This window comes from Diceros bicornis, chromosome 11 (assembly GCF_020826845.1).
Source record: "Diceros bicornis minor isolate mBicDic1 chromosome 11, mDicBic1.mat.cur, whole genome shotgun sequence".
NCBI lineage: Eukaryota > Metazoa > Chordata > Mammalia > Perissodactyla > Rhinocerotidae > Diceros > Diceros bicornis.
In genome coordinates this window covers 46,896,380-46,910,896 of record NC_080750.1, presented here as the reverse complement: position 1 = coordinate 46,910,896, position 14,517 = coordinate 46,896,380, and the positions used below count along the sequence as shown (strand labels likewise).

Here is a 14,517-nt window from a genome sequence, read left to right as displayed (position 1 = left end):
CCCATAAAAGGTTAAATTAACAAGAGAAAACTTTCATGTAAAGAGTTAAAGAGTAATTCTTCAATACAAAATTGTATTCTTGCAATTTTGGCCAAGCCTGAAAGGAAATAAAATATATTGCTTCTATTTCCTTCAAGATCAAGTAGGGATAGTAGTTACTACATCACACATATGAGAGCCCTTTGAAAATCAGCTCAATGCAGGGGGAAGAATAACCTTCTCAAACTTTCTGAGAATTACAATCCATAGGACAAATAGAAAACAAGGAATTGGTCCATTCTTGCAACAATGTACTAGGAGCAAAGTTAAGGTACTTTGTGCATCTTCCAAAAACAGATCTGCATTGGCACATGTCTGGGTGGGTGTTTTTGTGTGCATGTACAAGACAAGACTGCCACTGGCTCCACCTTGTGTTAGCTGTGTGACTTGGGGAAAGTTACTTTACTGCTCTATGGTGATTTCTAAAAGAATAACATACTTATATTGTTGTGAGGATTAAATGAGATAACATATGAAAAGAGTTTAGAACACTACCTAGAACATAGGAAATCTTCAATTATAGCTAATGACATTATTACTGTTATTTTTTTTTTACTCCAATATGAATTAGTAAACAGAAGGCTGCTTGCTGAGATGAAACTGTAGAGGGAAAGAAGTGAATCAACTTAAGGACATGCCATCTAGGCAAACCTGACACAGTCTCTGACCCACTTGTGTGACAGATTTAATTTTCCTTACCTCTTGGATAATAGAGGATAAACAATATCTTTAAAAAAAATAAGAATTGTGCTTGTTATGGACCATGCATTACTCTAAGCACTTTATAGGTTTTACCTCATTTAATCTTCACACAACCCTATTATCTCCATTGTACAAATGAGGATTCCAAGTAATACGAAAGCTAAACAACTTAGCCAGGGTGACAGAGAGAGTGAGTGGTGAAGCCAGAATATAAATCCACATTCCTGGCTCTGGAGCCCTCCTCTGACCAACAGACTACAGCTCTTACTAATCCCTTCTTTTCATGTAACTTTCTTCACAAAGGTTACAACTGGTCAGATTACAGTTTTCATTATCACATGTACAAACTACTTCCTAAATTGGGTTATTTTTATAGATAGGTTACTGGAACTAGTTACACTTTCTAAGTGAAATCCACGCCCTCCCATATACCACGAAGTTCTGAGAGTTCCTGCGGATCCCGAGGTATTTATTTCAATATATTTCAGTATTCAGGTTCCTTTAGGGGCAGGAGCAATAGCATCATATAAGTTACATGAGTACTTATATTATATTATATGAGTACTTATTATATATTATAAGTTACATGAGTACGGTATTGAAACCAATATGAGAGCAGGGCATCTTCAACTCTGTTTCACCTTGGGCTTCTTCAAACCCTGTATTCTAGTTCTTCTGGATGACTCTGATATGCTGCTTAAAATCTCCAAAATCCATCTGCCTGAAATGCTCTTATTCCCCATGTCCACCTATATGCATCTGGTTGGCCCAAGCTGCCCCTTGGGGGCATTCCTCTGTTAGGCTCCATACAAAACACTTAGTCACCTGTCAGCAGGTCTCTCTCCTGCTACTATTCTGTGAGCAACTCGAAGACAGAGGCCAAGTCTTATCCACAATCAAATAACCAAGATCAAACACAGAACATATTTTCCTCAAACAAGGAAACTGGCAAGACTGATAGTATATCTAGTTCCACAGCTATTTGCACACTACTACTACTGTAATATACAAATATTGTACTAAACACACAATTATACTAATGTGACTAATACCACATAGCATTGATTCTAAGATGCACAATTTCTTTTTTATTTTGACATCTTTGAAATCGGGATCCATCCTACAATCAATGAAAAGAAAATACCAGGTCATTTAAAGTAAGGTGAATCAATCAATGGTGCCTTAGATTCGATGAAAAATGGTATTTTCATTAAAATAATATACAATCAAATTTTTAAGGAAAATAACCACAGGGAATTCTTGATCCTTCCCACCTGCTCACATAAGATAGTTAGAAGTGAGAAAGGGTTTAGTCAGCTATGTCTAGATCAATAGAGATGGTCTGGCTACCAGCCACCCTAAATGAAGACCCAAAATGAAGCTCGTACTTCAGAAACTTAATTCACAAACATTATAATCCCACAGTGATACGCTGGCCACATCACGCTTTTATTTCACTATATTCTACCGTTAATGGCTTTCTAATTATTACACCAATCCACAGCATTAGGCCAAAACTCTTTGACCTGACATTCAAAGGCTTCCACAGCCTGAGCCCTGTCTCATCAACCTACATTCCTCCAGTCGCCCCTCCACCTCAGCCAAACTGATCTACTCCTTGTTCTTCAACTGCACATAAATGCTCTTGATTCAATGCTTTATCTCATTCTGTTTGCCTTACAAAAATTCCTCCCACTTCCTTTTTTCTCCACATCTTGCTTATGTCCTACCCTTATTTGTGGCACAACCCAAGTCTTATTTCCTTCTTCGCAGACCACTCAAATTACACATGATACTCCTGCTTGTGCACTCCGGTGTATTTTTTGTCCATACTGCTCACTCAGCATTTAAATATATGCTACTCCAACCAGATGTAAAATTTTTTTTTAATTTTTTGTTTATTGCAGTAACATTGGTTTATAACATTGTATACCAGATGTAAAATTTTCAAACCATGTTTTTTAATCTCTTTTATAGAAATCTGAAGAAAACCCACAAGAAAACATTCAAGATATATTGTTTCATTATTAATTTTCTCTTCTCAAAAGGCAAATAAGCAGAACATATAATTTCAAAACAAAATGAAACTTCTCAGATGAAAAAAGCACAACGGTAATGTAAACAATGTTTTGTATTTTTTTAATTCCCATGGATGGTTCATTTTTTACAATGATTTGAAAATGCTGCTGTACTAGTCGATGGGTGTTCTTATGTAAAATGTATTTCTTTTCATATATATACTTTTAATATCAATATAGGTTTACTTCCTTTCTGCTTAGTCACAAATTTAATACTCTATTTATTTTGATATTTTATTCAGCAAACTCTGAAGACACTTTTATTAAATGAGAACTACAATCTATAGTCTCCTCTTCTATTCAAAGATAGCACTTAAGTAGTCTTGCTCTGAGAAAAAACTGAGACCTTTAAGTTATCCATATCTGTTTCTAGAGCAAAATGAACTTTTCATTTTATATCACTACAGTCAACTTTTGTGACATTTGTTCTTCGACAGACATGCTTTAAATCTTATTTATATCAGGTTTTTTATTTTTTTCAGGGGGGTGCTAAAAGAAAACAGGATAATGAAGGGTAAAGAAATTCGGGAATATGCCCGACTAAAAGGAACACAATGAAAAGATTTCAGTGATAAAACACATGATACACAGTGGAAAGGGAAGAAAGGAATGTTGTCACAGGTGTTTATATTTTCTTTAGCTAAGCTATTTGAAAATTCACTCTTTTTCTTTTGACACTTTAATATTGACTTTCCATACCTGAAAATTTTGCATAAACTTCAAGAAAAGCACAATGGTATGAATATAGAAAGCTTTATTAAAATCATGCTGCATTCTTTCTCTCCCATATTTGGGATGGAATTCTAACACAAGCTCAAGAAGCTCTTAAGTAAATAACTTTTCCCTCAAACTTTAAAATATTATATATAATACATATGTTATATATTAATATATATTATAATACATGACAAACTATAAAGTAGACAAAACAGCTTATGATAGAAGCTTCATAATAGTTACAATGTGTCTCTTAAATCAGTTGTCCTTAAATATATCTTCTGCATATATTTTTTGGAGGGGGAATCTAGAACAAATACCATTACTAGATTTTATACCATGCTATAATATAAACATTTCCATAATAACAGGATATGTATCAAAATGTTACCAATGGTTTTATCTGAGTAGTAAAATTGTGATTCTCTTTCTGTCCTTGTTTTTATCTATTTTATATTTTTAACTCATGAACATATAGCTATGTATTGTTTTAGTTATAAATTATGATGCACAAAAACTAATAACACAGACAAGCCACAGACCAAACTGTCACCTGAATAACTGTAACACAAAACACGCAGCGAAAATTAGTCTAGCTATTCAAAGAGTATCTCTTCTGAATAAAATAGTTTTAAAATATTTTTATATTTAGGTAAATGTTATCCCTCAAGTAGTATAATTTTGACATTCAGTTGTTTCCACAAATGGAATTAATTTCAACAAGAAATAGGAAGCGTATCATTCATATAATATGAATGTATTACAAAACACATTCATATTTTTAATTGCCATTTAAAATGAAGAAAAGTGTATTTTTAAGAAAACAAATAAGTCTAAGATTAATTAGCCATAAAGAAAAAGTTAATTTCATCCTTCACATTCTCCGTCACTGGAAACCTGGGGTATAAATTATACTTAACACTCAACTTCTGCCAACCTTCCCCTGCACCTACCAACCCAGCCCCTATAGGCCCACTGACCACAGAATACTTCTAAATTCTTATTGACAACTATAAGCAATCTTCTTTTTCACTAATATTAAAGGTACTATAAACTTCTCAGTTTCATAAAACCCAGAAAAACTATATGCCATAACATTCCCACTTAACTCCAAATCTTTCTTGATTACTGAGAAAAACAAAAAAAGTACTTTCACTTATTAAAAATACTTCAAAGTTGGAGGGCCAGACCACTGGCGTAGTGGTTAAGTTTGCGTGTCCTGCTTCGGCCGTCCGGGGTTTGCTGGTTCAGATTCCAGACACAGACCTACACACCGCTCATCAAGCCATGCTCTGGCGGCATCCCACATATAAAATAGAGAAAGATTGGCACAAATTTTAGCTCAGTGACAATCTTCCTCAAGCAAAAAGAGGAAGATTGGCAACAGATGTTAGCTCAGGGTTAATCTTCCTCACCAAAAAAAAAAAAAAAACACACACACACACTTCAAAGAGTAAAAATATCTGGTTGAACCCATTCTTTTTTTCTAGAACAGAAGCAATCAAAAGATTGCAATTCTAGGGGCCGGCCCGGTGGCGCAAGCGGTTAAGTGCGCGCGCTCCGCTGCGGCGGCCCGGGGTTCGCTGGTTCGGATCCCGGGCGCGCACCGACGCACTGCTTGGTAAGCCATGCTGTGGCGGCGTCCCATATAAAGTGGAGGAAGATAGGCACAGATGTTAGCCCAGGGCCGTCTTCCTCAGCAAAAAAAGAGGAGGATTGGCGGATGTTAGCTCAGGGCTGATCTCCTCACAAAAAAAAAAAAAAAAAAAAAAAAAGATTGCAATTCTACAGCTTTTTTACTGCCATGTTTCACTGTCTTCTTTTATTATGAAAGGTGTGAAGTCGTGTACTAGCACTTAAAATTAGTGAAATATTGACCTACTGGAAATAACCCATAATAAGGTGCCCTCATTGTAATCTGTATTTTTGAGATCTCTCATACAGAATGGTAAGAAAATATTTATCACAAGAGATAGGACATATATTCCTAAAAACTAGCCTTTACCAATAAAGTAAACTAGGCAGAATCTTATGTTCTAGCTTTTTCCATACATCTAAATTAGAAATGAGATTATGGATTAATTTTATACAAGCCCACATATATTCATGAAATACGTGCTTGTATATCTACATAGAGAGAGAGAGAGAGAGACGGAAGGAGGGTATGAGAGAGACACAGAAGGAGGGTATGTTTCATTTTACAATCAAACCAAGTCAATATTGTAAACAAATAATGTATTTGTCTAGAGTTCCATAAAGAAGAATATGAACCTTAGTAACTGAAAGGAGATTTTCAGACTATCACTTTATCAATCAACAAATCTAAGGTTAATCTGTGTCTAAGATGTCTCTGAGAACAGCCTTTATAATGAACATGCAGTATAAATTTTAAAAGAAGATCTAGTGTATTGATATGGAATGAATAAATTTGAAGCATGTGAGGAATATTTATACAGTAACAAAGTACAAACAGAACATAGATTAGGGATTGACTGATTATCACAGACTATGCAATCAAATAAGATAAATCATTAAATATCACACACACACACTATACATATAAGAGAGAGAATAAAACACAACTAACATAAAAGGCCTAAGCTAGAGGTTCAGTTAAGAAAAAGAAATGGCAAAGGTTAACAACTGACTAGTTCTGTGTGGCAAAAATGTTTCTACCAACAGGAAAGGCAGGCTCAGGGACCAAGAGCTTAAGGGGACTACTTGTGTGATGTAATATGTAGACGGACATGTTGCTTTTGGGAGTGTGCTCTGTTACATCATCTCTTTGTGTGCTTTAGCGTATAAATGCATATTTATGTTCTCTTATATGTTTTTGTACAAGCTTCTTATCTATGTTCCAAAAAACAGGCACTATTCTATTTAACCCCTTCTGTGTAATACCTAAGACAGGACTAATAGCACTGGCATTTTAATACTCTAAATGTCCATAATCACAAGCATGTATCAGGTCACCAAAAATAAAAACCACTTCTTAATGACGAAGAAAAATAAAGAAGTCAGAGAGAGCAAAGACTTAGGACAAGGAAATTAACAGAGACCTTGAGGACACATTTACAAACTTTCATTTAAACTACACACACACCCACATGTAGATCCAAGACATTCATTTTCCTTTGTTTTTAAAATCTTAAAAAAAAAAAGCTAATAACTAAACCATAATCCAAATAAAATATATGGATAATGACAAAAAAAAAAAAAGGTTATTTGATCTAATCAGGATAAGTTTTCAAAAGTTTGCAAAAGATTGCCACAGACATGACAGTAATAAGTTTATTCTTTTTTTTACTATGCACATAAAGTAAGCAATAAAAAGTACTTAAGGATTTAAAAATAAAAATAATTTTTACATGATTATTATTAAGCACAAGAAAATGAAGAAAACTGAAACATCACTCTGGAAGCATTCTTAACAGATTACCTGAATAAAATATTTAAGAGTGTGGTCAGGATATGAAATATGCTTCTTCTTTTGACTAAAAGTAAGCATTTTTCTTTAATGTCCTACAATGAGATAAAGCTTTTGTCAATCTTATACATATAAGTAGTGTATGTAATGTATTGGCAAGTTTCTAAAATATATTTCTTCACTTCTAACAGGGTAAAAAAGATCTATTATTTGTTGTCCGAGTTTCTTGGCCCAAATCCAAAGCAAGATGACCTTGTCCTTGAATAAAACAATAGGATATTGCTTCCTTTCAGGCCTCTCTGCTAGCTAGCATAGTGGAAAACCTCCCCAAGAGATGTTTATTTCATCTCAGGAAATATATCTGTCATAATAAACAAAATAAAGATCAGATAAAGAAAAGGTGGAGTCTTAACCTAAAAGAGGCATAACCTAATAGCTATAATTAATCTTGGTGTTATTTTCTACATTGCTAAAGAAAATGAATCAATCAAATTATATTAAAGAGACACTCTACCCAATGTTTACAGACAAGGTCAAATTGTCATTTTTTTAAAAATTGAAGTTTTCTTAAATCTGTTCTAGTTAAAGACAGGAAGTGGGGGGGGGGAGGTGGTTACGCTCTTTTGAAGATCCAGGATTTTCAATTTATAGTAATTTATCAGCTATCCTAACACCTTCCTCTCTCTCATCTGTATTGAACTACTCTCCTTAACACAATTCATTCCAATAGTGATAATCTCATTGTTTTTCCTCATAACCTTCGGATTCCTCATATCCTTCTATATCTTCCTGCCTTCAACCCTCACATGTTATTCTTCCATCCTAGAAAAGCCTTCTCTATAATGTACTCTCAACAGTTCATAAACAGTTTTGAATTCCAACCATATCCTTCACACATGGTCCGAGGAAGGGGGAGAATTCACTCAAGATATGATCTCTCATCTAACTGTAAAGACCAAACCAATTTACAAGCACCAATTAGAAGAATTAATAAAATTAAGCATCACATATTAAGTGCCACTAAATCATTATTCAGAGAAAGCAGAGATGAATATGAAGAGACAAGGAGCAAAGGAAAGTCAAGCAAGAAGCACTGCAATCTGAGAAAAGAGAAAAGAAAATGAGCCTGAAGTGTCCTAATCAGACCATCTTGCCCTAAATTTAAAAAATCATAGTTGAGGGAAAAGTATATTCATTAGGGAGAGAATGTAGATTATAGAGGATCTTAGTGACCAATAGGAATTTAGACACGCAGTTAAGCTGTATTACATCCTTCTTGGTTAAGAGGCTTAGGAAATGATGAAATTGATATTTACGGCTACATAAGAGCCATGGCCAGCATGGAGTTCAGAGAAGCGACCATGAATTGAAGTTGGGCTCCATGATAGATGCAGACTTCACCAAAGCAGAAACAAGGGAGACAAAACAGCAAGGCTCAGTGCTTCCAATGGAACACAAGTGGCCAAGGTCAGGCTACCAGAAGTTACAAAGGGAACAGACAGAGGAAGTTGAGGCATCAAGTTTACGTATAAAAAGTTAAGCTTAAAAATTAGAAAGTACATATTAGGGCCAAACACAGAAAAGCGGAAGGAGAAAGGAACTGCAAGAAAGGGCTAATGGCATCTGTTCCTGATCATCCCAACCCAAGTCTCAAGATAACATCAAAAAAGATAGAGGCATTGTTGATTGCACCTATCAATAAATAGCTTTATAAAACTATTTTTATAAAATAATTTTAATCATGGTATTGTTGTTCCTTTACATTAACAGTGCTTGGAATGTCACACATACCAGAAAAAACAGAGTGGCAGTAGAAGATCAAGCATTTTTTCAAATCATGTATTCCACTAACTAATACCAGCTCTGATAATTATACAATCTACACACCTAATTTAGACTACATTTGGCCACGTAAGGAGAAGTAGTATAGGTTTGTGGTTAAAGCAGGGCTATGAAATCAGACAAACCTGAGTTCCACTGATGTCTCTACCACTTACTAGTCCTTGGAAAAAACTATTTTTTTAACCTTGCTAAAGCCTTAGTTTCATCACCTCTAAAAAGGTGACAATACATCTATCTTTAGAGGTTTGTTATAATAATTAAGTCAGATAAGATGTGATATAGTGCCTGTCATACAATAAGTGCTCAATTGCTATTTATTTCCTACATTAAGTAAGGCATTTTCTTATGTATACCACTTTTTAAAAGTATTATTTGATCATGACTTAAGTTTCATTTATTATAAGTACAGCACACTACATATATCAATAGTTTCTATAAAAACATACAACTGGAAAATCGATTATCCGTTTGATAGTATCAAGTTGATTTATTTTAAAAGATTCATTTTAAAAATATACTAAGTTTCAAAGTCATCCTATATTGCAGAATTTTCAAAAGCACACTCAAGGAATACTATTCCCATTAGACAATCTGAGGCAGGCAAAAAGGGGAGAGGCAAGTGAAAAACAAAACAGGTGGTAAATAGAGTAATGACACCTTTAATGTTATCCCAGGGTCTTCCCCAACTTATTGAGCCCATAAAACTTTTCTCATTTAACATCTATTAACAGTCCATACAACTAGTGTTCCACAGTAGTCTTTTGAAAAATGCAGTTCTATAATACATTTTTTAAATGTTAATAATCTCCTTTTATCTTCAAAATCACAAGGTTCCTCTGAAGAGTAACTGAAAGCACTAGATGACTATAAGAATACAGCCCAGTGCTGGGTATATTTTTGGTGACACACAGGTTTTCATCTCAGTCTCACTGATTGACTATATAGAATGGGGAGGGGGAAGAGATGTAATAAAATACATAACATTTACTAGTTTAAAGGGTTAAATGAGGCTCCATTAACCCAAAAGTTCAGTTAAATGAGAAATTCTACAGTATTTATTGTACACTTATTATGAGCCAGCAAGTGAGATATGCACTGAACTAGACAGAAAATGAATAAAGAATAAAAACCCATAATATCTGAAAGAGTCTGACAAAGTAGAATAACTGAGTTTACTACTTGTGCCCAACCATAGCTCTAAAAATGTCCCCAGTTTAACTTTTTTGCTTTTTAGTGTCTCACTCCCTTCTGCAAAGAAGCAAAGCCATTTAAAAAGTCACAAACTTTCTGAAGAAGCAACAATGGAGGTACATGTGAATTTACTAAATTTTACTCATTTAAAATTAGCTCTGACATTATTCTCAAAAAGCCTCATAGGTCAAAAGAAGGACACTCTCACTCATTTTTGCTCAACAACTGTTTACTGAGTCATTTATTATGTGCAAGCCAGAGTAATTATTCTCCTATTCAACTCTTTGCATATTATGAAAATTTTAAAGGTCTGCTCATTAAACAGCAAAGTCTAGATAACCAAAGGACTCATCAGCAAGTATACAGCAAGATCTTGATACCATAAGCTGCCAACTCTGCAGCGTATGATGCTCTCGGATGGCAAATTCTAGTATTGGATGGCAAATTCTAGTATTTTAATTTATAACAAAAGTATCATGGGAAATGCCACTCATGTTTTCTAGAAATTGCTTGAGTCAAAGCTATTTGATGGCTAGTGTTACTGTTGTCATAGCATTACCCTAAATTTCAGTAAAATATAAAGCATTTTTCAGGAAACAAATATGCCTACAGAATAGGATACTGGGCACTCTATATGCACTATTTGGTATTATCTGCCCCAACTGCTCTTGTTTTCACAAATCTGGTAATACTTTTTCCTCTCCCACTAGTAAATAGTTTTAACAATTTTCTTTCTTCATTGAAATTATATTATTATTAACTTAAATACCCCCCTCCCTTCATTTTGAGAAAGGATATATGGAAAAGGTGAACAAGGAGCCTGTGGTTTAAACTTCGCTTCTAAGGTTCCTCAAGTTAGTTTAAGTAATACTCTTTTACCTGAGAAAATCATGACTACAGAAGGAATTTCACTTCAAAGTCCCTGTTAGTAAAATCAAACTATAATGGAACTTCTCTATAATAACTTTTCCTATTAGTAAAATTAAGTATAAAGCTGGTCTTTTTCTGGATCTGATCCGAAGAGATTTAATTAGTGAGGTACCACAAGGATCTCATTATGAGGAGGCCGGGCTCGAAACACAGCATCATAACATGCTTCCAACACAGCTACTGCCTTAAGGACATCCCAAGGCTCACCAGAAAAGTGAGATAATGCCTTGAGTCACTTCTTCTAAGAAAATCTCTAGGATTTAGTTATTAATTTTTTTCATACTGATGAACAAAAACCAAATTATACCCATAAACCTAAGAATCTAAATATTTTAAATTCATGGCCTTCTGTCTATAAATTTTCAAAGCCTCAGCGATTTATCTCCATTTTTTAAGTTTAACATCTTATCCTTTTTAGAATACATAAAAGATAATATCTATACCCTAATATAATATCTGCTAGATGCTAGGATGTAAAAACAGACATTTCAAAAATACTTAGACTACTATATAAGCTGCCTAAATTTATGCATTTTCATTTTTGGGATTTAAAAGATACATATGTTATATATATATAACATATGAATTAGTGTGATGACAGGAAACTTGCAACGTGGTGATATAAAAGTAGCACTGTGAGAACTCACATTCCTGTAAAAGAAGGCTCAGACTTGGTGTTCGCCATAGAAAAGTGTTTCTCACAAACAGCAGTAGCTGCCTGTGGGATTTCAGCATGACAAATGCATAGCTGACTCATGGGATCAATTATAAAGAAGTAAGACTTGTGACATTAAAAAAATATATTCTGTGTTTTCATCAGCTATTAAGATATGTTAAGAAGTCAGATAAGCCCCACTGATCGTTTTATTACCAAATCAATAACTGAAGCTCTCCCTCCCTCACTCAAACCTACATGTGAATTCCTTACTATAGATGCCCGTTCCCAACAACCTTTTTCAGGAGCTTTCATTAAATTCAACTATAAAAACATTTTTAAAAACTATTTGAGTATTAAGTTAAAGCTGACTTGTCAAGCTTTAATTCCTGATTACAAAAATCAGCTGTCCAATATTTCTCAATATTCGTGATTTTGCTTTAAATGAATTGTTGGTCTTCTTTAAAATTTTTAAAAAATCACAACAACATTAGAACAAGCCACTTTTAACTTACCCTCCCTCCTCCAAGCAGACTATTATACCCTCTAAAAAACCTGTTTTTCCTGAAGAGCAACAGCAATATTTCCCATTTGAAAGCAGTTCTCTATGATGTGCTATCAAAGCACAAGCAGCATTTGCGATACTTACTGAGTGTTTCTCCTGCTGGCCCATAACTCCATGGTTAGCTGGGATTGCTAGTGGCTTCATAATGAAGAAACATATGCTGAACTGAATTTACACATCATGTACCAATCTCTCATGGATGGCAAGTCACCCTCTACAGCATTAAATTAAAAAAGAAAAAGAAAAAAAAAAACAAAAGAGGAAGGAGGAAACCAAGCTGCAGCTTCAAGTGTCACTACTGGTAAGCTTAAAAAACCCCTCGCACTTGTAGACCAGAAAAGGAATCCGAACAACGGTGTTCGTCTCCATTTTTATAACACTGAAACTCTAACCATCTTAGTCTATGACAAGACTGAGGACACCTTTTACAGCTCTCAGTCTTCCAAGAGAACAAGATCATTTCTGAGACTGAAGAACAAGAGGCAAAAGAAAAGGAAGGGGGAAAAAAAGAAAAAAAAAAAAACCTAAAATGGCTGACTGCACACAGACTCCCCTCAAAAAGGCTTAATACAGAACTATATTAGTCAGGGTGGTATAAGAACCAGTCTCTAGCATTCAGCCAAGCATTGTTAATACTCTTGTTTCATTTGCAATCACACATATGGACCCCTCCAACCAAGAAAAAAAAGAAAAAAGAAAGAAAAAATCAGGGCAGAGCGTGTGAATCGGGACCTCCTCCCTAGCTGCTAATGATGCTGACAGAGTGGTGACCAGTGATCTCTGTCCCACTCCACTAACCAAGTTTGCACAATTAATCTTAGCAGCATGACACTGATGGACATTTAATTTAATGATGTCTGTCCCTCACACTCAACACAAGCATGACTGCTAGCAAGAGAGTCACTAACAGAAACACAGCACATGCACACACACAATCTCGAGAATCATGAGTCTGAATGCAATACACCAATATAATTACATTATTGTGCTTACTTTGGAGGACCATGGCTGCAGGCAGTTGGCATAGCAACGCACAAGGAAAGCCATTTCCTGGGTAGAGAGAAAGCTTCCTTTTCTAAATAAAAAATTCCTCTTAGGAAACAAACGGCATTGCTGCTTCCTGCAGAAAGCAAGACACTGTAGTCTGTCTCTTAACCTGCAAGGCTCACACTCAATGCAGTTCTAGTGATGTAAGTGGATTTCTCTCTCACCCTCCCTCTCCTTATATACACTGAAATATTCAGCTCAAATGGTACACACATTCCTTAAGGCTCGCCCCCTCCTCTACTTAACCATTTCACTCATTAAGGTAGCGATGGACAATTCAGATAAAGTAACAAGCTCTTGCCTGTATTATATCAGCAGCTGTAGGTTAAGCAAGTCTCAGAGGGATGGAATCCATTGATTGCTGACTCCAAATACTATCACTGAAGACAGGGTGGGAAAACGGAGCAAGGACTTACTTGAACAGCCTTGAACTAAAACATGATTTTTCACCAAAGGGAAGATAAAAGAATGGATGTGACCTCTTCTCCACCCTCAAATATCACTGTGCTATAGGAAACAAGTATCTATCAAAAATTTACAAAATGCACATTTAACAAGCTTTATGTAAATTTAGCAGATGTGATTTTCACACACACCCATATACACACACAGCACCTTGCAAATAATGTGAAAATACATCCACTTAGGTTTTTGTAAAAAACCAAATCAAACTTCTTTTAGAAGCAGCGAGTTGAAATTTAATGAGGATGTGTTATTCTATCATAAACTCTTAATTTCACCTAGGTTAGTAGGTTGTTTGAAAGACGTCAATATAGTTGACAAGGAATAAGGACATTTTAACTTTGAAGCACTGGTCAGTTTCTCACAGTCAAATCTATCTATAAATGGTATACGTAACAGAAAATAGATAAAACTTAGCAACTTTAATAATTGACTTTAAAATTGTCAGTGCAGGGGCCTGCCTCGTGGTGTAGCGGTTAAGAGCACTCGCTCCGCTTCAGCGGCCCAGGTTCAGATCCCGAGTGTGCACCGATGCACTGCTTGTCAGGCCATGCTGCGGCAGCGTCCCATATAAAGTAGAGGAAGATGGGCATGGATATTAGCCCAGGGCCAGTCTTCCTCAGCAAAAAAAGAGGAAGACAGGCATGGATGTTAGCTTAGGGCCGATCTTTCTCACACACACACCAAAAAAATTGTCAGTGCTTGCTAATTGTGTTTCTTGTCTATCTACCCAATACTGCACCCATACTATTCTCTTTCCTTTTTTTCTCCTCATATCTAAAGGAAACCATTCCCACCACATCACTATTTTGGATCCTTCTTCCTACCCATCCCCAACATACCCCTTTCATAGACATATTAT

General features: G+C 35.2%; 1 protein-coding gene across 12 annotated transcripts in view; it reads right to left on the bottom strand.

Moving 5' to 3' along the window:
• Positions 1-14,517, bottom strand: part of RAPGEF2 (Rap guanine nucleotide exchange factor 2) — a 243,044-nt gene that overhangs the window by 73,422 nt on the left and 155,105 nt on the right. For 3 of the 12 annotated variants that reach the window (XM_058550287.1, XM_058550288.1, XM_058550289.1), the window contains exon 1: positions 12,231-12,572. The exons of the other annotated variants lie outside the window; for them this stretch is intronic. In XM_058550287.1, the coding sequence (XP_058406270.1) occupies positions 12,231-12,290 (60 nt within the window). In that variant the 5' untranslated portion in view covers positions 12,291-12,572. Of the gene's footprint in view, positions 1-12,230; positions 12,573-14,517 lie in introns of those variants that run through there. 12 annotated transcript variants of the gene reach the window in all.